Here is a 24,069-nt window from a genome sequence, read left to right as displayed (position 1 = left end):
TTGACCTATTCTGACTCTAAATTCTGGGCAACCATGCAGTCTGTCTGCTACTGAAGCCCACAGCAGAAATGGTGAATGTGCCAGGCATAATTTGAAGGAAGCTCCTAAGTGGTGGTGCAGTATAGAATTATGAGTATTCTATATGATTTAGAAAGGGCTGGGGATTGACAGGCTTGTTTAAGAAGATCCAAAGAAGCTTTAAAAATGTTCAGTCATGCATTCAGTTGTCAGGCATGCAGAACTGAGAACATAGGAAATGAAGACAGTCCAAGTTCTTCCCCAGAAACTTCTGGTGTTGGACTCAAACTCCTATCAGCACCAGCCAGCATGGCCAATGTTCAGAAATGATAGGAGTTTTCATCCAACAACAACTGGAGGGCCATAACTTTGCCATACTGCCTTACAGTAAGACATACTTGCAAATGATGTAAGGATTCACATGAAACCGTGGTATAGCTTAGTACTCAAACACGCCATAACTAACATTGATATAGAAGGGCAATTTTTAAGCAAAGGTGCCTTTATATCTGGCATTGTTCAAGAGTGGTGCCTGTGCTACTCTGTGTGATTTCATAGTTTGCTCATGATTATTCTGGATCGCAGTGATAAATAGTTGGGGTGAGAAGCAACTGGGCATGTGTTAAACTGGTTTAAAATACAAATATACAATGAGGTTCCTTGCAGTTTGTGGCAGCTTCAGGTAAGTAATTGTGATCTGGAACATATGGCAAGTATTCTGCACGATTTTATTGGTAGTTTCGTAACTGGAGTAGAATAACACAGGATATAAATAAATGAAATTTAGATCCTGTCCTGCTGTGCCTGCGGAGTAATTGGCACGCTTATTCCAAAACCATTTTCATTTATGTTTATTTATAAAAACGCTGCTATCCTGCCTCTCTGTCTTAACGAATCCCAGCAAAGCATAAAAAGCAACTATAAATGCAACAAAGAGAATTGGCCCAAACAGTAGTATTGCTTATGATCTTGCTGTCTGTCTGCCAAGTGCTCTGTTTTTGGGCCATGTTTTTGCAGAGTGGAAGGAAGCTGCCTTTGATGGGGCCAGTTTGGCCTCTGTCTGGAGAGCAATTCCACACCTTTGGTACTGTAAGATAAAACACCCTGTCATGCATAGTCCACCTACTTTTAGTGGTTGGGTAGGGACATATTAATAGAGAGTTCTTAAGGACCCATGTCTTGATGGCTTTGATTACCTGACATTAGCAAACCTTTCAGCACTTTCCAGTATTGATCTGTCTTCATCCCCCCCCCCAAAAAAAAAGGAGATAGTGTGAGATGGAAGCCATAATATGGAGTTTTGGGAACTTGGGAAGAATGCTGCCTACTTTTTATTTTATTAAAGATTTGTATTGTGTAACAAAAGTACATATAGTGTCTCTGTTTTCAATTCATAGGGTCCTTTTCACAGTTCAGTTACATTCAGTGTCGCGAAAAAGAAAGGGGTGAGGGGAGAAGGAAGGGGGGTATAATGATATTTCGTTCTACTGCATGGTATTTGTGCAAGTTTTTTTGTGTAAGCGTCACATAAGTAGGTCATTCATTCATTCCTTTATTTTTGTTGGTGCTTTTAATGTGGAAGGTTGCAGGTTCAGTCCCTGGTATCTCCAGTTGGAAGGATTGGGTAGCAGTAATGGGAAAGACCAGGGCATTCTGGCACCTCTGTAGTGTTGCTGTTCCCTGGCACAACTTTGCTGCCTCTAAAAAAGCTCAACAAGTTCCGGCGCCTCTTTTTCTAGGGGAAAAAAACCCTGGGAAAGCCTCTTCTCTGCCTGAGATTCTGAACAGCTGATGTTAGTCAGTGTAAGCAATACTAGGCTGGGTAACATAAATCTAGCATAAAAGTCCCCAATGCCCTCAAGGAGCAAATCATTCCATCTCTTTAACCATCACACTTTTGTCTGGTTGTTCATTTCTGTTTAGCTGCCATGTGGCTTTTCTGTGTATTCTGGAACTGCTATTCACTTACCCCCTTGCTACAATAGGACCCTCCATAGTTTGCATCTGTGGAAGGGGCTGGGAGTTGGTGGGATTTCTCTCCCTAATATCCAGGCAATAGCCAAAGGATAAGCCTCTTAGGTTTTCCCCACCATTTCCTTCAAAATAACCTTTTTTAAGACAGACTGCACTTCTACCTTAGAACCTGACTGTTGCTAAGATCTGGTGTCCCAGAAGCTCAAGAGTTGAACTGGGGTGGCTTTGGTTTACATCATTCCCCAGCCATGTGTATAAAGAATGAAATGATCATGAGGCTTGTTTGAGTAATTAAAATTACTCAATCCTCAATTACTTGAGGATTAAAAAATGGACAAACATAAAGCATTTTGTTCTCTGAACGTGCTGTGCAAGTTACAATATTTATCACCAAGGGAGAGTTGCTTTGAATTCCATGCTAATCTTCCCCACCCCAAAATTCTGTGAATGAATTTTATCAAATTGCACAAATTAGGAACTTGATAGGTCTAAGTGTCCAAAGCTTGCCATTACCAAACACAAAGTCGCTACACTTCTCCCCCTATTCCTTTTCTCCTGGTGCTTCCTGCAGGTTCTTAACTGTGAACCAGCATGCAGAGCAATCAGTAGCATTTCTTTTTTCTTTTATATATATAAAAAATGCTCTTTAAATCATAGGAAATCCGCAACATTCAGAATGATGAGCTGATGGGCATCCGACGAGAAGAGGAAATGGAAATGTCTGACGACGAGACCGAGCCATCAGATGCCAAGGAGATGGAAGAGTCAGGTATGACTGGCACTGTGCTGAAAGGAAGCCAGAGTATTCAAGTTCAGGGGTGAGCAGTATTCAAGCATGTGTGTTCTACTTACCTACCGTAGATTCCTGCGTATTAGGCGACTGGGCGTATAAGACGACCCCCCCAAATTGGCAGCTGCCAATTTGGGGGGTTGACTTATACGCCCAGTCTTATACACAGCAGCTTCGCTGGGCAGCAGCGGTGGGCGGTGGGCTCTGCGCTGGGAGGAAACTGCCTGGCAAAGCTGCTCAGCGATGCTAAGCCGGCTTTGCTGGGCAGCTTCCTGCTGGCGCAGAGCCCGCTACCCACTGCTGCTGCCCAGCGAAGCTGCCAAAGCTGCCACCACAGCAGCAGTGGGCGGTGGGCTCTGCTCCACGCCGAGAGGAAGCTGCCCAGTGAAGCCGGCTTAGCATCGCTGGGCAGCTTCGCCGGGCAGCTTCCTCCCGGTGTGGAGCCCGCCGCCCACTGCCGCTGCCCAGCGAACCCATACCCGGCGTATAAGACGACCCCCGACTTTTTTTTTGTATATATTTTTTATTAATTTTCCAATAAAAACAAATTTATAACACAATTAAACATTAGGAATTCATCACACGTCTTTTTTCTTTTAGACTTCCATCAACATGTCTGATAATTTTCCGTAGTTATTACATATCTTCACATTTCTTCATTTATATTGCACTATGTATATCTTATCTTACCATGTTATTTAAACAATATTTCTACCAAACCTTCTTACAGAGCTTCTTGGAAACTTACAAACGTTATATCATTATCACAAATATTTTTAATATATTCTGTAAATTAATTCCCATCCTCAGTGAATCTTTGGTCCCGTCGGTTGCAAATCCTCCCTGTTAATCTGTCCAGTTCTGCATAATCCATTAATTTCGTTCTCCATTCTTCAATCGTGGGCATTTCTTCTTGTTTCCATTTCTGGGCCACAAGAGTTCTAGCTGCTGTTACTGCATACAAAAATACTTTCTGATCCTTCCTTTTTATCTCACCACCTAAAATTCCTAATAGGAATGCTTCTGGTTTTTTAACAAATGTATATTTCAATATTTTCTTTATCTCATTATATATCATTTCCCAGAAGCGACGACCCCCGACTTTTTAGAGGATTTTCCGGGGTTAAAAAGTCGTTTTATACGCCAGAATCTACGGTATTATTTTTAATCAGGGCCCCAGGTTTTTCAAGCTAGAGTCAGTTACAAAACAGTAGCTGATTGGAAATGGCAGACCTAGTCGCAGTTATTTCCTGCACTGGGGATCTCATATTTCTAGATGACCTACCTATATACATTGTTTGAGTTCCTGCAGATCTGGATTCTCCCATAAAATCTGAAATTGTAGTTCCACAAAGAGCTATCTGAGGCACCACTTAATACAGGGGATGGGACCTGTAGAAAATGATTTGTTCCTGTGATGTATAGCCATTGCATTTGCTTACTGTCCCCTGCTGCAAAGCATGCATGGTATCATGCAAACTACAGATCAATCTGACGCAGTCCATACTACAGCTGTGTCATGGGTGCCTACAGAGCAAATTACCAAAACAGGTGAGACCAGACGCTGATGTGTTATAACACATGTATAACACAAGCATCTCCAATACATTTATTAAGTAATTAAGCATATATTTAGAAGGTGTTCTAGAAAATAAAAAACCAAATGGGGAACAATGAATGTCAAACTAATTCCAAGGACAATAGGTGTATCTACCTTCCCATTTTTTCTCTTCCCAACCCCCAGCTTTAATATCTCAAGCAGAAGCTCTGAAGGAAGAAAATGACAGCTTAAAATGTCAGCTTGATGCCTACAGGAATGAGGTGGATCTCTTAAAGCAAGAGCAGGGCAAAGTGGACAGAGATGAAGACATAAGCAAAGACCAGAAATTAAAGATTCTCCAGCAGGCTTTGCAAGGCATGCAGCAGGTAGGACTCTTTCCTGCAAAAGGAAACCACCTCCAATGAATATTTGTAGTAATTGCCTTGTGCCATAGAAGATCTCTCTTCCCCAACAGGGTGCCCTCCAGACATTTTGGATTCCAACTCCCATAATTCCTGACCACTGTCTATGATGGATGGTGCTGACAGGGTTGTAGTCCTAAACCTCTGGGGAAGGCTGTTCTACTGATGCCTTTTATTGGAGTGAAAATAAATGCCCTTGTGAAGCTTGCAACATGTCCACATGTCCAAATCTCTTTCCAAGGTTGCAACATGAGAATGATCCCTCACTAAGAAGTAGACTTGACTCCAGAGCACTACTGTTTAGGCTTTACAGTGCCAGAGCCTTCCCTGAATGCATTTCTGAAGTGTGATTTCTGTTGTAGTTGTAAAACTGCTTCTGTGCGGCTGGGGAAAGAGTTAATCAGTGTGGTTCCATGTGACTGGTAGAAGAATTAATGGATCTAATCACATGGACTAATGCGGGTCTTCTTCACAGAGTTGGCACCACGAAAGGGCACCTAAATTGTTTGTTCCAAGCAGCTGTTTCAGGAATATCTTTTATGCTCCTAAATGCTATGATAGTCAGAGAGACTACAAAGGCTCACTCATCCCCAGAAAGAACAACAGCAAGTGTTTTGGATAATAAAAAAGAGAGGTCCTCTAAAAATGAACAGCTCAGGTAGCTTTAACTTTTGTATGCAAAAGTTGTACCATGAGCAATTGGCCCTATATGTAAAATGGGCTGGAGGTTATATAATGTTTCTCAATGCCTTGAAGTTAGGTTCTGCCAGAAAAGGAGCTCCACTGGGAGAGAGGTTGGCATATAATAGGGGATAAGACAGTGGAAAAGTAGATAGAGCAGAGGACTTTATCTAAGAACAGCCCTGCTGGGTCAGACCAGGGGCCCATGTTTTCCAGCATCCTGTTCTCACAGTGGCCAACCAGGTGCCAATTTATTTAATGAATAAATAAATAAATCCTAGTTTGTCTAATATTAGTTTCGGTTTTGTTCGTACTTTACTCAGTGTTTGGGATTGGGTGGCTAAAAATACAGTAGATGAAACTATTCTCTTCCTCTTTCCAAGCATCTCCTGAAACTCCAAGATGAATGTGAAAGAAGAAATGCAGAACTGGAAAAAGTCAATGAAGAAAAGGCACAACTCGACAAATTGCTTGAAAGCCTAAATGAAAAGGTAAGATTTGCTCCCAGGTGCTGGTCTTGCTGGCTCTCCATCCTAACTTGGACACTCCCTTTGTAACTGGGAGCCCATATTTCTCTCTTACAGCCTAAATCCACCTCACAGGGTAGTTGTGAAGATAAAAAGAATGGAATAGGGAGAACCATGTATGTTGCCCACTATCCTTGGAGGAAGGGTGGGATAAAAATGTACATACATACATAAGGTAAAGGTAAAGGGACCCCTGACCATTAGGTCCAGTCGTGGCCAACTCTGGGGTTGCGGCACTTACCTTGTTTATTGGCCGAGGGAGCCGGCGTACAGCTTCTGGGCCATGTGGCCAGCATGACTAAGCCGCCTCTGGCGAACCAGAGCAGCGCACAGAAACGCCGTTTACCTTCCCGCTGGAGCGGTACCTATTTATCTACTTGCACGTTAACATGCTTTCGAACTGCTAGGTTGGCAGGAGCAGGGACCGAGCAACAGGAGCTCACCCCGTCACGGGGATTCGAACCGCCGACCTGATCGGCAAGTCCTAGGCTCTGTGGTTTAACCCACAGCGCCACCCACATCCCATACATACATACATACATAATTTAGGCCTTGCCAAAATAGTCTTGAATTATGTAGTAACCTATTTACTGGCATTGCTATGAACAGAGCAAAGGTGTATGAAGTTGGGTAACTTGCATCACATCTGTAGAGACTTTAAATCTTTTATATGTCAAAAGTCTTGTAGTCTCAAGCCAGTGTTGCATTTCATATTGCCTGCCTGTATGACTTTTCCCCACATAATGAGTTTTTATGATATTGCTGTTGTTTTTAATTACTAGACACTTATTTGGGGACTTGCAAAAAACTTGCTCATCTTAAAATAATAATATTGGGCTAGTGGCTGCACATGATTCCGTTCTTGATTGTTAACTCAGCCTTAGTTTGAAAAGGTGATGCTTATCACTGAGAGGGGAAAGTGCTGAGTGATTCAACTAACAAGAATAACATGCTACTGGGACTATGACTTTTTGTTTCTCCAACTGAATATAGCAAGAGCTGGCTGCTGGACCAGAATGGGGGAAAGACTCCAATGATCAAGATCACGCGAGTTTCGTAAGTTTCTTTCTGAATACTTTGACATAGTCTTATTTTTATATTTCCTTGTGAATTCAAGTTCAAATATGGCTGCTTTTTTATTAACCCAGTTCTACTATGCAGGGTAGCAGGCAGTATTTTCCTTTGCTTGCCACAAATCCTAGAATGAGCCTCAACCAACCTGTTGAGGTAATATAGATAATGGTGACAATGGTGACTTTGAGGCATAAAACCATTCTTTTGCCCCTTTCTATTTCCGCACTGGAACATGCCATCCCTATGACATGTGATGCTTAATTCTAGTCATGGTGATTACATGGTTTGTAACAGTTACTGTTCTCAAACTTTATGGAATTGCACTCTTTGTCTGATTTACTAGATCTTCCATGATGATGAAAATATTGCAACCTACTTTGGGTTAGATTTCTTTGGGCTAATTTAGTTTTAGCTGGCCCTCACCATTTTGTTCCCTGATGGATTATCCCCACTGTGTAAGCTTCCCACTTTCTTAAGATCCATAAATAGCAACACCCTAGAGGTCCTGGGCCTTAAGGAAGTTAGATTAGCTTCAACCAGAGCCAGGGCCTTTTCAACTCTGGCTCCGGCCTGGTGGAACGCTCTGCCTCATGAGACCAGGGCCCTGCGGGATCTGATTTCTTTCCACAGGGCCTGTAAGACAGAGTTGTTCCGCCTGGCCTTTGGCTTAGAATCAGTTTGATTCCCTCCCCCTCTTTCTTTTTCCTTTCTCCTCCTGTGAAGAGGCTGCATCCTAATGTTTTAATGTTGTATTTTAACCTTTTTAAAATTGTATTTTAATCAACTTGTTTTTATTATTTGTTGTTGGCCACCCTGAGCGGGGTATAAATATAAATTTATTATTATTATTATTATTATTATTATTATTATTATTATTATGATGATGAACTCTTGCTGTGTTAGACAGAGGTCTGCTCAATCTGTCATTTTTGTTTTCAAAGGCAGCCATCAGTTGCTTCCAGGGCAGGCTTCCTCATGCCCAGCCCTCCAGATGTTTTGAGACTACAGTTCCCATCATCCCTGACCACTGGTCCTGCTAGCTAGGGATCATGGGAGTTGTAGGCCAAAAACATCTGGAGGGCTGAGTTTGAGGAAGCCTGTTCTAGGGGCTTTCAAGCTAGGCAAGGAAGTGATGCTCTTCCCCAGCGCCTGGTATTCAGAGAGAGATACTGCCTCTGTGCATGGAAGTTCTGTTCAGCAATGCTAGCCACTGATAGACCTCTTCTCCATGCATTAGTCTAATCCCTTTTAAAAGCCATCTTGAGGCTAACTACCTGTGATGTAAAGGTTTTACCTTCAGTGCAAGATTTTTTCTTTCTTTTACAAACAGCCAGTGTGCCAGGGGAAGGGGGGAACCGGATCAAGCCCATAGTGGGGAGGGCAAGGTGCATTCCCCTGCTGCAGCCTAGATCCCCACACCTGCTGTTTCCATTTGCAGAGAGAAGCTCACATTTGTTGGCTGACAACAAATTTGGCTGACTCTGATTTGCAGTTGTGTGTTTTCCTGAAGAATATTACACTAATTGTGAGCATGCAAAATAAAAATAAAAATCCATTGTAGGTGAAGAAGTCAGTGCCCATTCAGGGGTGGGTGGGTGTGCATGCGTGCATTTGGGAATAATTTCTAATATGTTTTCTCCAGTCCTTTATCCTATACCCATTCTATAATATTTTTACTGTTTGTAAAGTATGCTTACTGTGCAACATGCAGGATGCAGCTGGTGCCTTAATTGATAGATTGCTAGGATACAAATCAGTGCTAGAAAGTAATTATCTGTAATTGCCTTTAGGCCAACGACTTTTCACCAGCTTGCTCAGTGTGCCAGGAAAAGGAGAGCACACTTGAGAGAGGACTCAACGGCAGCCCTATCAAATCAGAAAGGGAAGCTTTGCTAGTGGGTAAGGATCACATTGGCCACGGTATTGTTGAGGCCGGGATACATTCCACACAGAAACATAGGAGGCTGCTGGGCACCATTGGAACATTGGTCCATCTACCTAAGTATCAACTGGCAGCAACCTTTCGAGGTTTCAGGCTGGGACCTTGAACTTGGAACCTTTTGCTTCCAAAATATGCCAGCTCTATAAGCTCAGGTGTAAAGGATCATTATCTTTTGCAGTATGCACAACCTAAATTCATTATGCACTCCAAGCATCTTTATTGTACAACCAATTGGCCTTTCCCCATAAAAGTAAAAACTTTTCCAATGGGTGGGACGGATGATGCAGTCCTGAAGCAAACACAAGTTTATGTGTCAGTATTTTTTTTAATCAACAGGCAGACCTTCTCTTGGTTAATTCCCAAAACACACCAAGCTGTGAATAATTTTGCCAACCAGGCAAAATTGGTTCTGAGAGCTTATTAACAAAGGTGCATCTGCTCAGAAGTACTACTGGATTTGATCCACCCACCAGAAGTGCAGCCCAGCCTGATAACCATTAATGCAGCCTGGTCTGAGTCAGGCCCACATACATAACACCTGATGTTACAACAAATAAGTTGGAGCCCGCAGTGTGAATCTCTCTGCTCTAGAAGTGGAGAACCTGTGGATCTCCAGATGTTGTTGGACTACTGCTGATGGGAGCAGGAGGCTAAAAACATATGGAGGGTGACATTCTCCTTCACTAATGACCTGCTGCTTGGGCATTCCCACGACATTTTGAAAAGCCAAAAGGCAGCTTCTGCTCTTCCCCAAAGATACAGAAATGCTCACAGTAGAGACAAATGTGTTCACTGCAAGCGTCTGAGTCCCGGATGTAACTCTATTAATTTTGTTTCTCTAGGAATAATCTCAACCTTCTTGCACGTTCACCCTTTTGGAGCGAGCATTGAATACATCTGTTCCTACCTCCAGCGCCTTGATAGCAAGGTATGTGCCTGCACCTCTTGTCTGATGAGCAAAGTAAAGTTTGTGCCACTGGGGGACATCTTGTGACACAATTAAAAGCCTCCCTAGGCTCCACTGGGAGGAAAGGTGGGATATATAAATTTGATAAATAAAAGCCCAAGCTGTTGCCAGCCAAGGAGTCGTGCCATGGATTTTGGAGTCCCTGCAGATGATGATTATCATTTGATTTCTTGCTCACCTTTCACCTTGAGGTCCCAGGGCAGGCTGCAGCAATTTAAAAATTCAATATTAAATATTCAGTTAAAAGAAATTACAGCCAGAAGGTGGGTTCTAAAACATAAAGTATGTATCTAGTTTCAAAAGGTAAAGAAGTGTTTCTTCAGCATTTGATAAAAACTACTTAAGGTGCCAGAAGCTGCTCCATGGGCAGGGAATTCCACAGCTTAGGTGCTACCACTGAGAAGGCCCTGTTTTAGGCCCTCCACCCCAGATCTCTGAGGATGTAGGAACTACCAAGTGCCCCACCCCCCTCTGCCAGTCTTGATACCCAAGAGAATCTGTAGAGAAGGAGGCAATCTTTCAGTTATTTGGGCCTAAGCCATGTAAGGACTTCAAATACTAAATGTGAGCACCTTGAATTTGGTCTGGAAACAAACTGGCAACTAGTTCTGGGGTGTATGTGAATTCTTAATGGAACCGCAGCCAGTAAACTGGCTATTGCATTTTGGACCAATTCAATTTTGCAAGTCTTCCTTCAAAGACAGAACCACATAGAGCACATTGCAATAGGCAGGAGTCCGTTCTGGAAGTTACCAGAGCACATCTCTGTCCAAAAGGGAGCATGGCTCTAAATCAGCTGGAAATGGAAATAGGAACTCTCTACTCACCAAGGCCACCTGAAGCTCCAGTGACAATGCTGAAACCGGGATAACCCCTAGGGGAGGGCAACCCCATGCAGAACAGGCTGTCTTCCCTACCTCCCAGGCTTAATGCCACCCACGTGTAGCTGCAACATAAGCCATTACTTAGCACAGGGACAGGGAACCCGTGACCCTCCCGATAATGTTGGACTCCACCCCCCCCCATGATTTCCGACCATTGGCCATATTAACTGGCATTGTCTTTGGCAGACATTGATTATTATTATTATAATACTATTCAGGAATTATTTTCTTCTTTTTCAAATTTCCAGTTCAGCAACAAACTTTTAAATAAGTATAACTGGTTTGATAAAGAATGTATCAACCATAAGCAAGAACTTAGAACTTGTCTAAGATAAGCCTTTATCACTAACTCCTAAGGTCTCTGGAAGACCTATTTTGAAATGAAAAACGCTTTTAAGAACATGCTCCTGGAAAAAAAATACGTGTTTTCACAAGCCAAGTGGTTCAAAATTGTTACTGCATTAGAAATTAAAGATACCAAAACCTTTTGGTCACTCCTTTTAAGAAAAGCTACCACTGATTTCCCTAATATAAGTGATGAAGCTTGGATTACGCATTTCATCACTGTTTTTTATGACTCCCAAGTTTTTAAGATGGAAAATTTTAAATCTTCTTCGGCAATAACCACACAATTTCAAATTACTGTTGAGGAGATGAAAAGGATAATTCTTTCGTTTAAGCAAGGAAAATCCCCTCGTATGGAAGGCATCTCAGTAGACCTATTGAGATTAAATGTGGAATGGTGGGCCATTAATCTTGTCCCACTCTTTAACTCTATCAGTCACTTAGGCCTTGTACCTAAATTGTGGAATAACTCAATAGTGGTGCTGATTTTTTTAAAAAAGGTGATAGGAATTGCCAAGAGAATTACAGGCCTATTAGTTTGTTACTAATGGAAGAATGGATGCTTACAAAAGGTCTACCTGGTAAGGAACAAGCTGGTTTCAAGGCAGGACCTTCAACTCTTGACCAGTGTCTAGTGTTAAGTCATCTTGTGGACAAATATGTCTTGAGAAACAAACGAAGACTCTTTATGGCATTTGTAGATTTAAAAAGTGTCTTTGATTTGGTCAATCGTAATAAATTGTGGACCAATTGGAATACCTCGGTATTGATCCATACCTGCTTACACTCCAGTAACCAAATATATGTTAAAGTTTCAAAAGATGGTAGACTTGTAGGTCCAATTCTGAATAACTGAGGAGTTAGGCAAGGCTGCATCTTGGCCCCTACCCTATTTAATCTCTTTTTATCTGACCTCCCATTATTTCTTCAAAATGTAACCACTCATATTCCTTATTTAAACAATATCCCAGGTTTTTTATTACTATATGCAGATGATGCGATAATTATCTCACTTTCCTCTTTGGGTTTAAAACAAATATTTAAGTTTCTCAAACTTTTGCCCTCTTAATAACTTCAAAATTAACTATGATAAGACAAAAATTATGCAATTTACAAAGAGGGAACCCAAAAAAATGGATAATCAATGGACATCTAATACAAGAAGTGAAGCATTTCAATTATCTGGGAATTGTATTTAAAAATAACATGAATTGGAACACACATATCTGTGCTGCAATAGCTAAGGCTAAAGTGACAGCTCACCATATTAAATCTTTTGCAAATTCTGTAAAATATGAATCAATATGTTGTGAATTGGGAATACTTCCTTTATCAGTAAGAGTATAGTTGAGAACCTTGAAATATTGGACCTTCCTGCATCATAGAGCCCTATCGCCTAATTTTCTCCTTTACGACCTCTTAAGTAATAATGTAATTTACAATTTATCATTGGTTTGTAGGAGAAAATTGAACTCGATAGGGCTTAATCTACCTGACTTTGAAAATTCTGACCCCAAAGATATTTGGGAAATTATCAGGAAGAATCTTACAGAAAAAAGTGTTATCTCTCTTGTGGTTGCAAAGCACAGCACTTGCTCTCCTCTCTATTTAAATCTCCCTTTGTGTAGAGATTTTCAAAAGGGATATATGACAAATTTGAAGAAACATGAATTGTGCAGGCTGTTTATGTTAGCCAGATTTAATATCTGGAGGGCCGAGTTTGCCTATGCCTGTTCTAGCCAGTGAATTGCAAACCAAAGAGCAGGGGGGGGAAAGGTGGGAGGGGAGAGATAAACCCCTGGAAAGATCGGGGACTCTTTGATTCTCACTTATCTTTTAAACTGGTCTGTGCAGTTCATCAGTAGCAGGTGTGGTGTTTCTGGTTCCTGGAGTCAAGATCTCCCTAGAGAAACAGTGGACAGTGAGTGACCCAAGTTCATTAGCAGGATTGTGAGTCTGGCATATCTGTTCAGGATACCCTGAAATGTCATCTCACCCAAGGTGTTAAATGTTAACCCTTCATGGTGAACTGAGAGGATCGTCCATTTTTTTTTGTCTGGAACTGTTTTCAGTTACATGCTGTTTTTCTTTTCTAGATTTGTGCTAGTGAAGTGGAAGCCCTCATGATGCGACTCCAGCACACTTTCAAGCAGGAGATGAGTGGTGTTGGAGCAAGCCTTGAAAAAAGGTGGAAATTCTGTGGCTTTGATGGACTGAAAACAGCCACATGAACTTGAAGCTAATAGGACTTTGGACCATGGATTTTTTTTTCTGATTTCTATCATTGATAATAAAGAGAAAGATTGCAAGCAGAAATAGTTGCCATTTTGCAACAGAAATGGTTTGTTGGGTGAGTTTACAGCTGCCAGAGACACCTAACATTTCTGTTAGAAACTAACCATCTAATATTTCATTTCAGTGCTGTGATTACTCTGTTTCATGACTTTTATTTGGACAGAATCAGCCATTTTGGACCTATCTGTTCTCAAACGGTTATGAAAATTGTGGAAAGACCAAAGCAGTGCTTTTTTTCAGCTGGTTCCAGTTCTGGGGTTTCTCAAGACACTTGCGTTACCTCCATTGTTGGTGTGTATGCAGAGGTCTCCCAGTGGTGGCTATTGGGTGTGGTAGAGCAGAAGACTGGGAGGCCAAGGGTTGGTCAAGCCAAGTCCAACAACAGTTGGAGCCAACTAATTTTGTCCACATCCTCCTCCCTGCTGAGTTCTAAAAGGGCAACACTTAGACTAAGGGGAAGGAAGCTGACAGCCAGTGTCACCCTCTAGATGCAAGTAAGAAGGTAGGCAGGTGGTAGCTACTTGAGAGCAGGCTGGGCCTTGTGGGGCAGTTCTCGATTTGCCCTAATGGACCACCCTCCCCTGGGTGCTTACATTTGCTGCTTTGAGCACATTCCATGTGTTTAAACTTGGGAACGGTTGTCCTAGCAAAGGTTTGTAAGGGCCAGGCTAGATGACACATTGGTGGTCCATGATCAGACCAGCTGTCTCTTTAAATTTTATTTTAATAGCCATTGTGGAAGAAAGGAGATTGGAATGTGACTGCAGTGCTACAGTAGACGGGGGTGGTCTATTAAAAATTCATTCCATTGTGCTGCTTTCCTGATTGAAATCTTCCCTTTCTCCCCTGGAAGCTGCTATTTGTCATGGTGAGAAAATGACAGCTCCTGAGTGAGTGGAGGTTATATTGTTTGTTTATTAAATTCACATCCTACCCTTTCTCCCAAAGTTGCCCTGGGGCAGGGGCAAACATCAAGTGGCAAATGAATAAAATTTTCTTAAAAACAATTCCTATGCAGATTTAAAAACAACAACTAATTAAATACAAATTAAAGATGCCAATGCAGATTTAAAAAATAGCATGGAAGAAAAGTTCAGTCTCTTCTCTCTCCTGGCTCTGTGATCCCAGTTCAATTTTGACCCCCCCACAGTTGCTTTTAACAACTATTTAGAAGAAATGGGGGCGGGGTGTTTCTGATCACGGATCTCTGACTTTTCATCAAGCTGATTCTGCAACACTGAATTCTTTTGCAAAATTGCTAAGGGTTTTTAACATGAGTGGTGGCTCTCCTCCATGTGTGGTATCTTTGCTACAATCTGCTGGGTGCTATTATTATTGTTGCATGCCACCTCCAATCTCCAAGTGGTGCAAGATTCCAAGGGGTTCCAGGCACTTTACCCAGGGTTTGTGTTTCCTTTTGGAAATGAGGCACAGCGGAGACTGTGGTGTCTTTAGGCTATCGGGTTTATTTACAAATACATATAACCTAAGCCTATGGTGGACGGGTTTACAGCATCAACACCCCCCAAAATGTCTTGCTTCTTCCATAACTACAGTCTTGGATCTAAGACTGTTTAACCATGCTCTCTATGCATCTAGCTCACATTGCTTCTAACTTTTAAAACTCTGGCTTTATCTGTTGATGGAGGGGCCACACCCATTTTCTGTCTCGTTCTCTGTTCTGGTCTGATCACTTATCACCTTAGACAGTCGCAACAACACAGCAGACTAGTCTAACTTAATTAGCTTTTGACACTTTGCTGATTCCAGGGATTAAAAGTGTCTTAGCACCCCAAGATTGAATTATATTCTAACACTCACTGGATCCATGGATTTTAGAAGTCTAGCACCTAACTTAAAACACATGAGTCTGGCACCCAGTTTTAACACCCTAAGCATGAATTAAATTCTGCTACTACTGGACCCAGGAATTTAGGGGAGTCTGGCACCCACACACTTATAACATTTCTTTATTAAATTTCTATACCACCCTTCACCTGAAGATCACAGGGTGGTTTGCAGGTAGCCTGTACCATGGGTCAACCTATGTTTCCTGTGCCCTGATGATTAAAGTGTACACTGAGAAAGATGGCAGTTAGATTGGCCATAGAAACTCCTGCTAGGCCATGTGAAATTTATTTTCATATTTTACCATGTGTTTTCTGCATTAAGATTTTTCTGTTTAAAGTGACTACTGGAGTCCAACTGATACAACATAAAACAAGCTGTTTAAAATATTAAAATGATCACTGTTAAACAAGAAGCATTATCAGAAGTGGCAACAGTTCATTAACACTGTATGCACAGCAGTCAGTAAAAACACAAAATCCCTCTTCAAATAAATAAGCTGCTCTGCCAAAGGCAGGAAAGTATGGCAGGCACTAGAGACTGTATTAAAAAATGCCCCGTTCTGCATCCGATGGCAACAATGGCAAAGAGAAACAGGGCCTCTGATGGGGATCATATTTGTTCTGGCAACATTGGATGGCCGCTTATAGATTGCCAGAATATCTACATCACCATAAAAGCAAAACCAAGGACACGTGTGCATATGTTAATTTATATACATACATACAAATTCAAAAATGTAAAAATAAATTCATCTTAGTATTTGAGGAAGACAGTGACCAGGTAACCTGTACACCTGGTTGGTCTGCTGTCCAGATGCTGAAGGGCCCTGCTTTTTTCTCAGTTATTTATGTTTAAAGCGGACTTGAATGTACTGCCCTCTGTAATGTTAGATTACGCTAGGTGGAAGATTGTTTTTAAGGGTCCGGGTAACATAGTAAAGGTAAAGGGACCCCCTGACCATTAGGTCCAGTCGTGACCGACTCTGGGGTTGCGGCGCTCATCTCGCTTTACTGGCCGAGGGAGCCGGCATACAGCTTCCGGGTCAAGTGGCCAGCATGACTAAGCCGCTTCTGGTGAACCAGAGCAGTGCACGGAAACACCATTTACCTTCCCACTGGAGTGGTACCTATTTATCTACTTGCACTTTGACGTGCTTTCGAACTGCTAGGTTGGCAGGAGCTGGGACCAAACAACAGGAGCTCACCCCGTCACGGGGATTCGAACTGCCGACCTTCTGATCAGCAAGCCCTAGGCTCTGTGGTTTAACCCACAGCGCCACCCACGTCCCTGTCCAGGTAACATAGGCAAGCATATAATAACACAATCTTCCTTATCTGATATTTTGGTTTGGCATTGCCATTAGGCTGGGCAAGTATCCAGCACTCTAAAGTCTGAAACTCTTTGTGGCCAAACCAAAATATCAGATAATGAAGATTGTACCTAGTGGTGTCATGGGACTACTAGGTTCTTAAAATACTTTCTGATACTGAAACAGGGCTCAGAGCTGTAGCCCAATGGTAAAGGGTTGGAATTAAAGATGTGAAGGCCCAGGAAAATGGAACATAGAGAAGGGGAAAGTATTGGTTCTCTTCATAGTGGGAGGGATCAAGTCTTTCCACTGGATGAAAATGGAAGTTTAGGGAAACATACATAGTATTTTCTCTTTCCAAATTGCTGGGTTTGTTTAGTATTTTAAAATAATACTATGTAATACTATAGTCAAGTGGTTTTATCCAACTAACGTCTCACAATAGACGCATTCAAATTAATGGATCTAAGTTAGTCAAGTCCATAAATTTCAATGGATCTGCTCTTAGTAAGACTAAGACTGGAAGCAAGCAACCCAAGGTAAAGAGACAGTAACATGAGACCAGCTTATGACTCTGAGACTTAAACTTGAGATGCTCAAACTGGACCCCAAAATCTATGTCTTGGGGCGTCCTGAGGTGGTGGAGATGGAAGAAAGAGCAGTAACTCCTCCTTTATTTCCTACTTTAATGTTTTCAAAGTATTTTTGTCTCTCATCTGTGATCTTTGGACTTGTATTGAAACCCCCAGCTGAGCCCTAGGTGCACTTTCAATGCCAATCTGAAGAGTCCACTCAAGAGGTGAGTAAATATTGAAAATATTAGCACACAGTATTCGTACCCTACAATAATTACAGCAATGCAGCCTTATTTATCTGCCTCGGTGCACCACAGTGCATACCAATACGGTGTAAGTAAAGAATGTTGGGGAAGACCTGGTAGAGACCAGGGTTCAAATTCCCACTCTGAGAGAGCTCATTGGGGAACCAAGGGCCAGCCACCGTCTCTCAACCCAACTTTTTGTGGATATAACATGGGAGAAGAGGGAACCACGTATGCCACCTTCAGCTCTCTTGCATGTAGGCGACTGCGGGGGCTAGCAAAGGAGGACTGTCCACACGGTCTCCCGTTTGCCAGTAAACACGCTTCTCTGGGTTTATCGACAAGCCTGTGATCAGGGTTTTGCTGAAATGGTGAAACCCGACTTGACAGAACGTTAGCGATGCCGGGAAGGGGCTGCCTCGCAGAAATCCTCCGCGCGCCCCGCTCTGTCACTGCGCTTGACAGATGCTGTGAAGCCCCGCCCCGCAGGCATCTAATTAGTCCGCTTTCGCAAAGGGGAAGGGGCGCCCGGTCGGTTGAGTCGCGGGACATTACGTCAGAGGAGAGCGACGCCGCAGCACTTCAGAGAGGGCGGAAGAAGCCGTGGAGATGCCTCCGAAAGGGAAAAGCGGCGGCAAAGGGGGAAAGGGTAAGGGATGGGGGCCGCTGACTGGGGGTGGGGTGGGGTGAATGGGATGAATTCCAGCTGCAACCAGAGAACCCAGGAGTCCTAGTTTCCTTCTCCCCAGCCAGGTGCTGATAACAGGGACACCAGGAATCCTGATTTGTCTTCTCTGCCTTACTCTCCCAGAAGGGACAGTACAGCCTAAGAGTCTCTGCTTGCCCCCTCCCCCCTGCTCATCTTAAACCGGTCTGAAGCAAATTTAAGCACCAAGATGACGTGCAGAGATCTCCGAGACATGTGGGTTTCCACACGTGCCTGGGATGCCCTAATAGGTTTCCAGCCCCTTGACTCACAAAGAGACCGGTTTGTGGTACAGCATATCCCAGATCAAGGATATATAATCCTGTGGCCCTCTAGATGCTCCCAACTCCCATCGGCCCCAGTCAGCCAGCAGGGTCAGTAATGGTGTCCATTGTACCGCGTTTGGAGAGGCATGAGCCCTCCTCCCCAGCTGCAGATGGTACAGAACAGCGGTTCGGATGCACATAAGTCACGACAAAGTGAGGGGATACTTTTTATCAGGATCAACCAGTGTTACAAAACAAGGAGCAATTTTTCATATTCTCTCTGGTACAGTATGCTTCTTCAGGCAGAATGTCAAGTAAACCAGGAATGGGGAAAGAAAAAAGCTGTCATTGTGATTAAGTTCCCAGTGCTGTGATTGTGGGGTTTCTGTGCACTTTCACATCCTGCCTGGGTTCAAGCAGGGTGAGCAGCCTTTGCCTTATAGCAGCTTAAGTCTAGCTTGCTTCTGTGCATTGCTGTGAGACTGGCAACCTGGAGTTTGGCTGCACAGGGTACACACACAGCTGAGCAGAGTGTGGGCTTGGCGCTATGGAAGGAAGGAGTCATAGCGCACCCAGGGTGTCTCACCGTTGCCTCTGACCTTGTGTGTTATCATAGGTGGAGCATCCTCTGGCAGTGATGCTGCAGATAAGAAAGCCCAGGGCCCTAAAGGAGGTGGCAGCAGTGTGAAGGTGGGTGTTTTGTTTCATTTCACCTTGGATGGTGTCCCAGGGGTGCAATTTTAGACACAAAAGAGACAAGAATGTATGTACAGTGTAATTCAGCTAAAGCGGGGAGGGTGACTTGCTTCCTGATCTCTAGCCGCTCAACACAGCTAGCTTGACATCAGTCTACACAAGGAGGGTGGGGGTTCTGTGCCCCTCCAGATGTTGCTGGACTACTGCTGGCTGATGGGAGTTGGAGTTCAACACCTCTCCCCTACACTAATTACTCAATGCTATGGGATGCACAGCTATGTTTCTGAGCACAATTCAAAGTGTTGGTGTTGACCTTTAAAGCCCTAAACAGCCTCGGCCCAGTATACCTGAAGGAGCGTCTCCACCCCCATCGTTCTGCCCGGACGCTGAGATCCAGCACCGAGGGCCTTCTGGCGGTTCCCTCATTCCGAGAAGCAAAGCTACAGGGAACCAGGCAGAGGGCCTTCTTGGTAGTGGCACCCGCCCTGTGGAACGCCCTCCCATCAGATGTCAAAGAGAGAAACAACTACCTGATATTCAGAAGACATCTGAAGGCAGCCCTGTTCAGGGAAGTTTTTAATGTGTGACATCTTAGTGTAGTTTTGTCTTTGTGGAAGCACCCAAAGTGGCTGGGGAGACCCAGCCAGATGGGCGGGGTACAAATAATAAATTATTATTATAAATTATTATAGTGAGATGGGGTACTGTAAACCACATTAAATTACAGTCAAATGCCAGAGTTGTCGTTGGTTGCATTACCTCTTGAGGAATAATAATAATAATACATCATTCATAATAATTTATTATTTATATTCCACCCATCTGACTGGGTTGCCTCTTCAGCCAGAGTGGTGTATGCTTGTCTAATCTGTATTCTGCTTTTTTTTAGGTGAGGCATATTCTATGTGAGAAGCATAGCAGATGCCTGGAGGCATTGGAAAAACTCAAGGCTGGGGTGCGCTTCAGTGAAGTAGCCTCTCAGTACAGCGAGGACAAAGCCAGACAAGGGGTATGTGCCTCTTTCTGTTTTGTGCTGACAGACCACCTTGTTGCTGTGGTTGCCACCTTTCCTTTGTTGCCCTGAGGACTTGAGAGAAAGAGACAGCCAAGGTGCCATAGTCTTGCTTTTGCTACTTCACTGCCTGTTCTTCTGTACGATTTAGAAACACTGAGCTAACTGAGATCTAGATTTAAAAGACTAGAGTGAAGCTTAGCTGCAGCAGAAACACAGAGGCAGAGCCAAATGAAATCTGTGAGTACAGCACTTTGCAGAAGTAAAATGAGTTTTTAAAAAGACAGGTCTCTGGCCTCAAGAACTTTCAGTGGAAATCCTAACAGAAGAGGACACAGGAGGTGAGGAAGCTTGGAAAGGTGAGAGTGAAAGGGAACGAAGAACAAACTTGAGCAAAATGATGACGATATCTTAGCAACCTGACCTACAGGAAAAGCTAATTAGGCTTGTCAGGAGCATGTGCGGAAAGCAAGCAAGGTATAGCATATTGGAGAGGGAACTGAGGTCCAGCTGTAAGGGCTTGTGCCTTTTAGAGTAAGGAAGGGCAGAAGAGAGGTTGGATCTCCTGGTTGATCACAGGAGACTGGTGAGGGCTTCTCACTCTCACTTTGTTATAGCAGCCACTTCAGCAACTTCCCTCCTCCCTTTCTAAATTAGACTGTTAGAATCTCTGATGTGTAGTAACTCACATGTGGATTTATATGTGTACAAAAAGGTCAGCACAATGTGGGGGCTCATGGGGAACAATAGCCCCATCCCCACAGCTACCCTGGCTATGGTTGGTGGCCCTGAAGTTCTGCTAAGAACTAAACATACTGAAATCTGGCCAACAGCCCTGCTATAGGGCTTTAACAGTCTCCCGTTGTTCTTCTTTTCCAGGGAGATCTGGGCTGGATGAGCAGAGGCTCTATGGTGGGGCCCTTCCAAGATGCAGCCTTCGCCTTGCCTGTCAGCAGTATGGACAAGCCCGTGTACACAGACCCCCCTGTGAAAACAAAGTTTGGCTATCACATCATAATGGTTGAAGGGCGTAAATAAAAAAAAAATGTTTCTCTGTGATGCTAGGAATTTCTTCCCTTTCATTTAAACCCTTGGTATGGTTGCGTGAGAAATTGGAGGTTGATTTCCACACACCCTCCCTAGGTGTGTCAAGGCTGGTGTGTGTACACCATGGTGGGGTGAGAAACCGTGTGTGTATTGGGAATCAAAACTGAAACATTGAGGGTGGGTAGTGTAGAAAGGAGACATGCAAGGAAGGACATGATAGACCTTAATGAAATTATGCATGGTATAGAGAAAGTGCATCATTCCCTCCTTCTTGATTTAGCCTTTAGTTTGGCCTTTAGTTTAGACAGCTTTAAAATTCATGGCCAATAAGGTTGTAAGTGCAATTAGCCACTGAGGCTAGGCTCTGTATGTACCAGACATTTAAAGCACCCTCCTACCCCAAATAATCTAGGTAACTGCAGTTTGTGAAGTGCACTGGAAGTTGTAGCCCTGCAGTGGTTAAACTACAGTTCCCAGGATTCTTTGGGGGGATTCAAGTGCTTTAAATGTAGGGTGTGTATGTAGTCTTGATACAGTGGTGCCCCGCAAGACGAATGCTTCGCCAGACGGAAAACCCGCTAGACGAAAGGGTTTTCCGTTTTTCAATGCGCTTCGCAGGACGAATTTCCCTATGGGCTTGCTTCGCAAGACGAAAATGTCTTGCGAGTCTTGAGATTTTTTTCCGCTTCCCCCACTTTTTCTAAGCCGCTAAGCCTTTAATAGTCTTTTAGCAGCTAAGCCGCTAAGCCTTTAATAGCCGCTAAACCGCTAATAGCGCTAAGCCGCTAATAGGGTTGCTTCGCAAGACGAAAAAACCGCTAGACGAAGATATTCATGGAATGGATTAATTTCGTCTTGCGAGGCACCACTGTATTCAGTTCCTTCAGAATCAGAAGCAGCATGGCTCTGAATATCTCTGTTTGTGGGGAGCACCAGCAGGAGAGGGCTGTTACCTTCATGCCTTGCTTGTGGACTTCTGAAGAAACTTCTGACTGGTCACAATGGGAAAAAGGAGCTTGGCTAGATATGGACCATTAGTCTGATCCAGCAGGGCTCTTCTACGTGGTTTGTTCTTCCTGGGTAGGTGGCAGCAACAACAGTAATTCTTTAAAGCTGGCCCACGTGACTGGTAAAAAAGGGCTAGGTTTTATTTTTATTGTTTTGCAGCAAACATGACAAGCAGCCTTCAGGGCACCTCAGGAGGGGTCCCAGATGGGATAAATGGGGCGTAAGGGGCTAGCCCCCTGTAACTCTTTGAGGGTATTGAAGGGGAATGACCTGCAGTAATCCATTAATGATTCAATATCAAGTCCAAAATCTTTTAAGTTAGGGAGTAAAACCTAGGATCTCAAGCATGCAAAGAAAGCCTTCACTCTAGCACTGTGGGTGTCACTTACTTCCCCCCAAACCCCACCCTTCCAAAATGCTAAAGGCATGGTTTCCAGGCATGCAGTTTATATGGCTAAAATTGCTTAGCTTCAGCAACAAAACTGCATCATATGCCCTTAGACTAGGGTTGAGGAACCTTTTACAGCCCAAGGACCACATTCTCTTCTGGGGGCCAGATGTCAGTGGTAGGCAGGGCCAGAAGGAAATGTGGGTAGAATAATGGATTATAATTTTACCTTTGTTCAGTAGGCCAGTTACTGCACACAGGCAAGCCCCTTTCTATCCATGCTGGCTAGCAAAAAGAATGATCAGAGTTTATAGCCAGGCACAACACCCTATCTTTTCCTTTGTGTTGTTAGATTTAAACAAATGTCAAACATAACTTGAGAGTGCAGAGCAGAGCCAGGGAAGTGTTTGACACAGGTGTGCTGTGGTCTGGGAACAGTCCAGAGGGCTGGGGCATCATTTGGTCCCCAGGCTTGAGAAATCCCTCCCTGCTTTAGACCATTGTCCGAACTTTATTTTAGCGGCCACAACAACTCTTACAAGCCTTGCTATAAGAGCTCTTACAAACTAGGTTTCCATTCAGTTCCATTATCTCTCCACACTGACAATCGCCTCTCCTCTTCCTTCCAAACATAAAACCCAAAATGGGTTAATTACACCACAACGGCCAGGTTTATCTCCAGAGAGGGGTCCACTTTTCAGCATCTTTATTTGAAAGCTCATCCCATGTAGTTCTAAGAGATGCACCGTACTTCTAAGTAAGAGGTCTAAGTCTTGGGCAGTCTTAGATACATAGCCAAGGAAGGAAATACTTTATAGCTTACATGCTGAAACTGGATGTCCGGACTAGTTTTCCAAAACGCGAAGAAGTACATTGCAGGCATTTCCCCAGGGTTGTGCAAGGCTTCACATATATGCATGGTGGTGAACCCAGCACCTTCGTGAAGAACCTGGGAAGAAGGGCCAGGGCAGGCCTAATTAATAGATACAAATGGTTCTGTAGGACAAAAGCACATCAGTGTGCACCAACAGATCTCTGCAGGTGCCAGTTGCAAAAATTAGTTTCTCGGTTCAGGGTTGAATGCCTGAGTGTGCCTCTGTTATGCAGACATCTGAGAACCACAGGAACTGTCCTAAGTGATTCTCAAATTGAGGAAGGAGCTCTCCCTCCTTCTGATAGATAGATTCTGAATTTGTGGCTTATACACAGACAAGCAAAAACAATGCTTTTAAAACAGATTTGATGCTGCACATGCACTAAAGGAAGGCAAATACTTCCAGTTAGAACATACTAGAAATGTGCATTGCAAAAGATCATGTCCTTTTACAGTGGTTGCATATAGGAGTTCACCAATGGATAGGCCCCACAACCACTGCATTCTTGTAAAAATCGCTCAGTTGTGCTTGTCCAAGTGACCTTCCTGATCAGTTGTGTTTCATTGTTTTAGTGGGTTATAGAGAGAATCTTGGCGTCTGTAAAGTGTGTCTGTATAGTTTTGGTATGGAAA

General features: G+C 43.4%; 2 protein-coding genes across 5 annotated transcripts in view; both read left to right on the top strand.

Annotated features, from left to right (window-relative positions):
* The window catches only part of ENOX2 (ecto-NOX disulfide-thiol exchanger 2), a 50,689-nt gene extending 37,209 nt beyond the window's left edge, over nucleotides 1–13,480 (top strand). For all 4 annotated transcript variants that reach the window (XM_082208355.1, XM_082208358.1, XM_082208356.1 and 1 more), the window contains exons 9-15: nucleotides 2,650–2,761; nucleotides 4,527–4,708; nucleotides 5,809–5,916; nucleotides 6,946–7,008; nucleotides 8,817–8,925; nucleotides 9,811–9,896; nucleotides 13,261–13,480. In XM_082208355.1, the coding sequence (XP_082064481.1) occupies nucleotides 2,650–2,761; nucleotides 4,527–4,708; nucleotides 5,809–5,916; nucleotides 6,946–7,008; nucleotides 8,817–8,925; nucleotides 9,811–9,896; nucleotides 13,261–13,395 (795 nt within the window). In that variant the 3' untranslated portion in view covers nucleotides 13,396–13,480. The remainder of the gene's footprint in view (nucleotides 1–2,649; nucleotides 2,762–4,526; nucleotides 4,709–5,808; nucleotides 5,917–6,945; nucleotides 7,009–8,816; nucleotides 8,926–9,810; nucleotides 9,897–13,260) is intronic.
* A 4,462-nt stretch (nucleotides 13,481–17,942) lies between these two features.
* On the top strand, nucleotides 17,943–21,178 carry PIN4 (peptidylprolyl cis/trans isomerase, NIMA-interacting 4). Its single transcript, XM_082208378.1, has 4 exons — nucleotides 17,943–18,088; nucleotides 19,028–19,101; nucleotides 19,997–20,116; nucleotides 20,999–21,178. The coding sequence occupies exons 1-4, from the start codon at nucleotides 18,049–18,051 to the stop codon at nucleotides 21,155–21,157; spliced, it is 393 nt and encodes a 130-aa protein (XP_082064504.1). The 5' UTR covers nucleotides 17,943–18,048; the 3' UTR covers nucleotides 21,158–21,178.
* The last annotated feature ends 2,891 nt before the right edge of the window (nucleotides 21,179–24,069 follow it).

The sequence above is a fragment of the Podarcis vaucheri genome, assembly GCF_965113315.1.
Source record: "Podarcis vaucheri genome assembly, chromosome: Z".
NCBI classification, from domain to species: domain Eukaryota; kingdom Metazoa; phylum Chordata; class Lepidosauria; order Squamata; family Lacertidae; genus Podarcis; species Podarcis vaucheri.
Note: the sequence above shows the minus strand (reverse complement) of the source record. Positions and strands in the feature narration are given on the sequence as shown.

Excerpts from the sequence above, each read along its gene's own strand:
- PIN4 (XM_082208378.1), top strand. The coding sequence starts at position 18,049 with ATGCCTCCGAAAGGGAAAAGCGGCGGCAAAGGGGGAAAGG. Across the intron at positions 19,102-19,996 it reads GAGGTGGCAGCAGTGTGAAG|GTGAGGCATATTCTATGTGA; the intron begins GTGGGTGTTTTG and ends GCTTTTTTTTAG. Across the intron at positions 20,117-20,998 it reads AGGACAAAGCCAGACAAGGG|GGAGATCTGGGCTGGATGAG; the intron begins GTATGTGCCTCT and ends CTTCTTTTCCAG.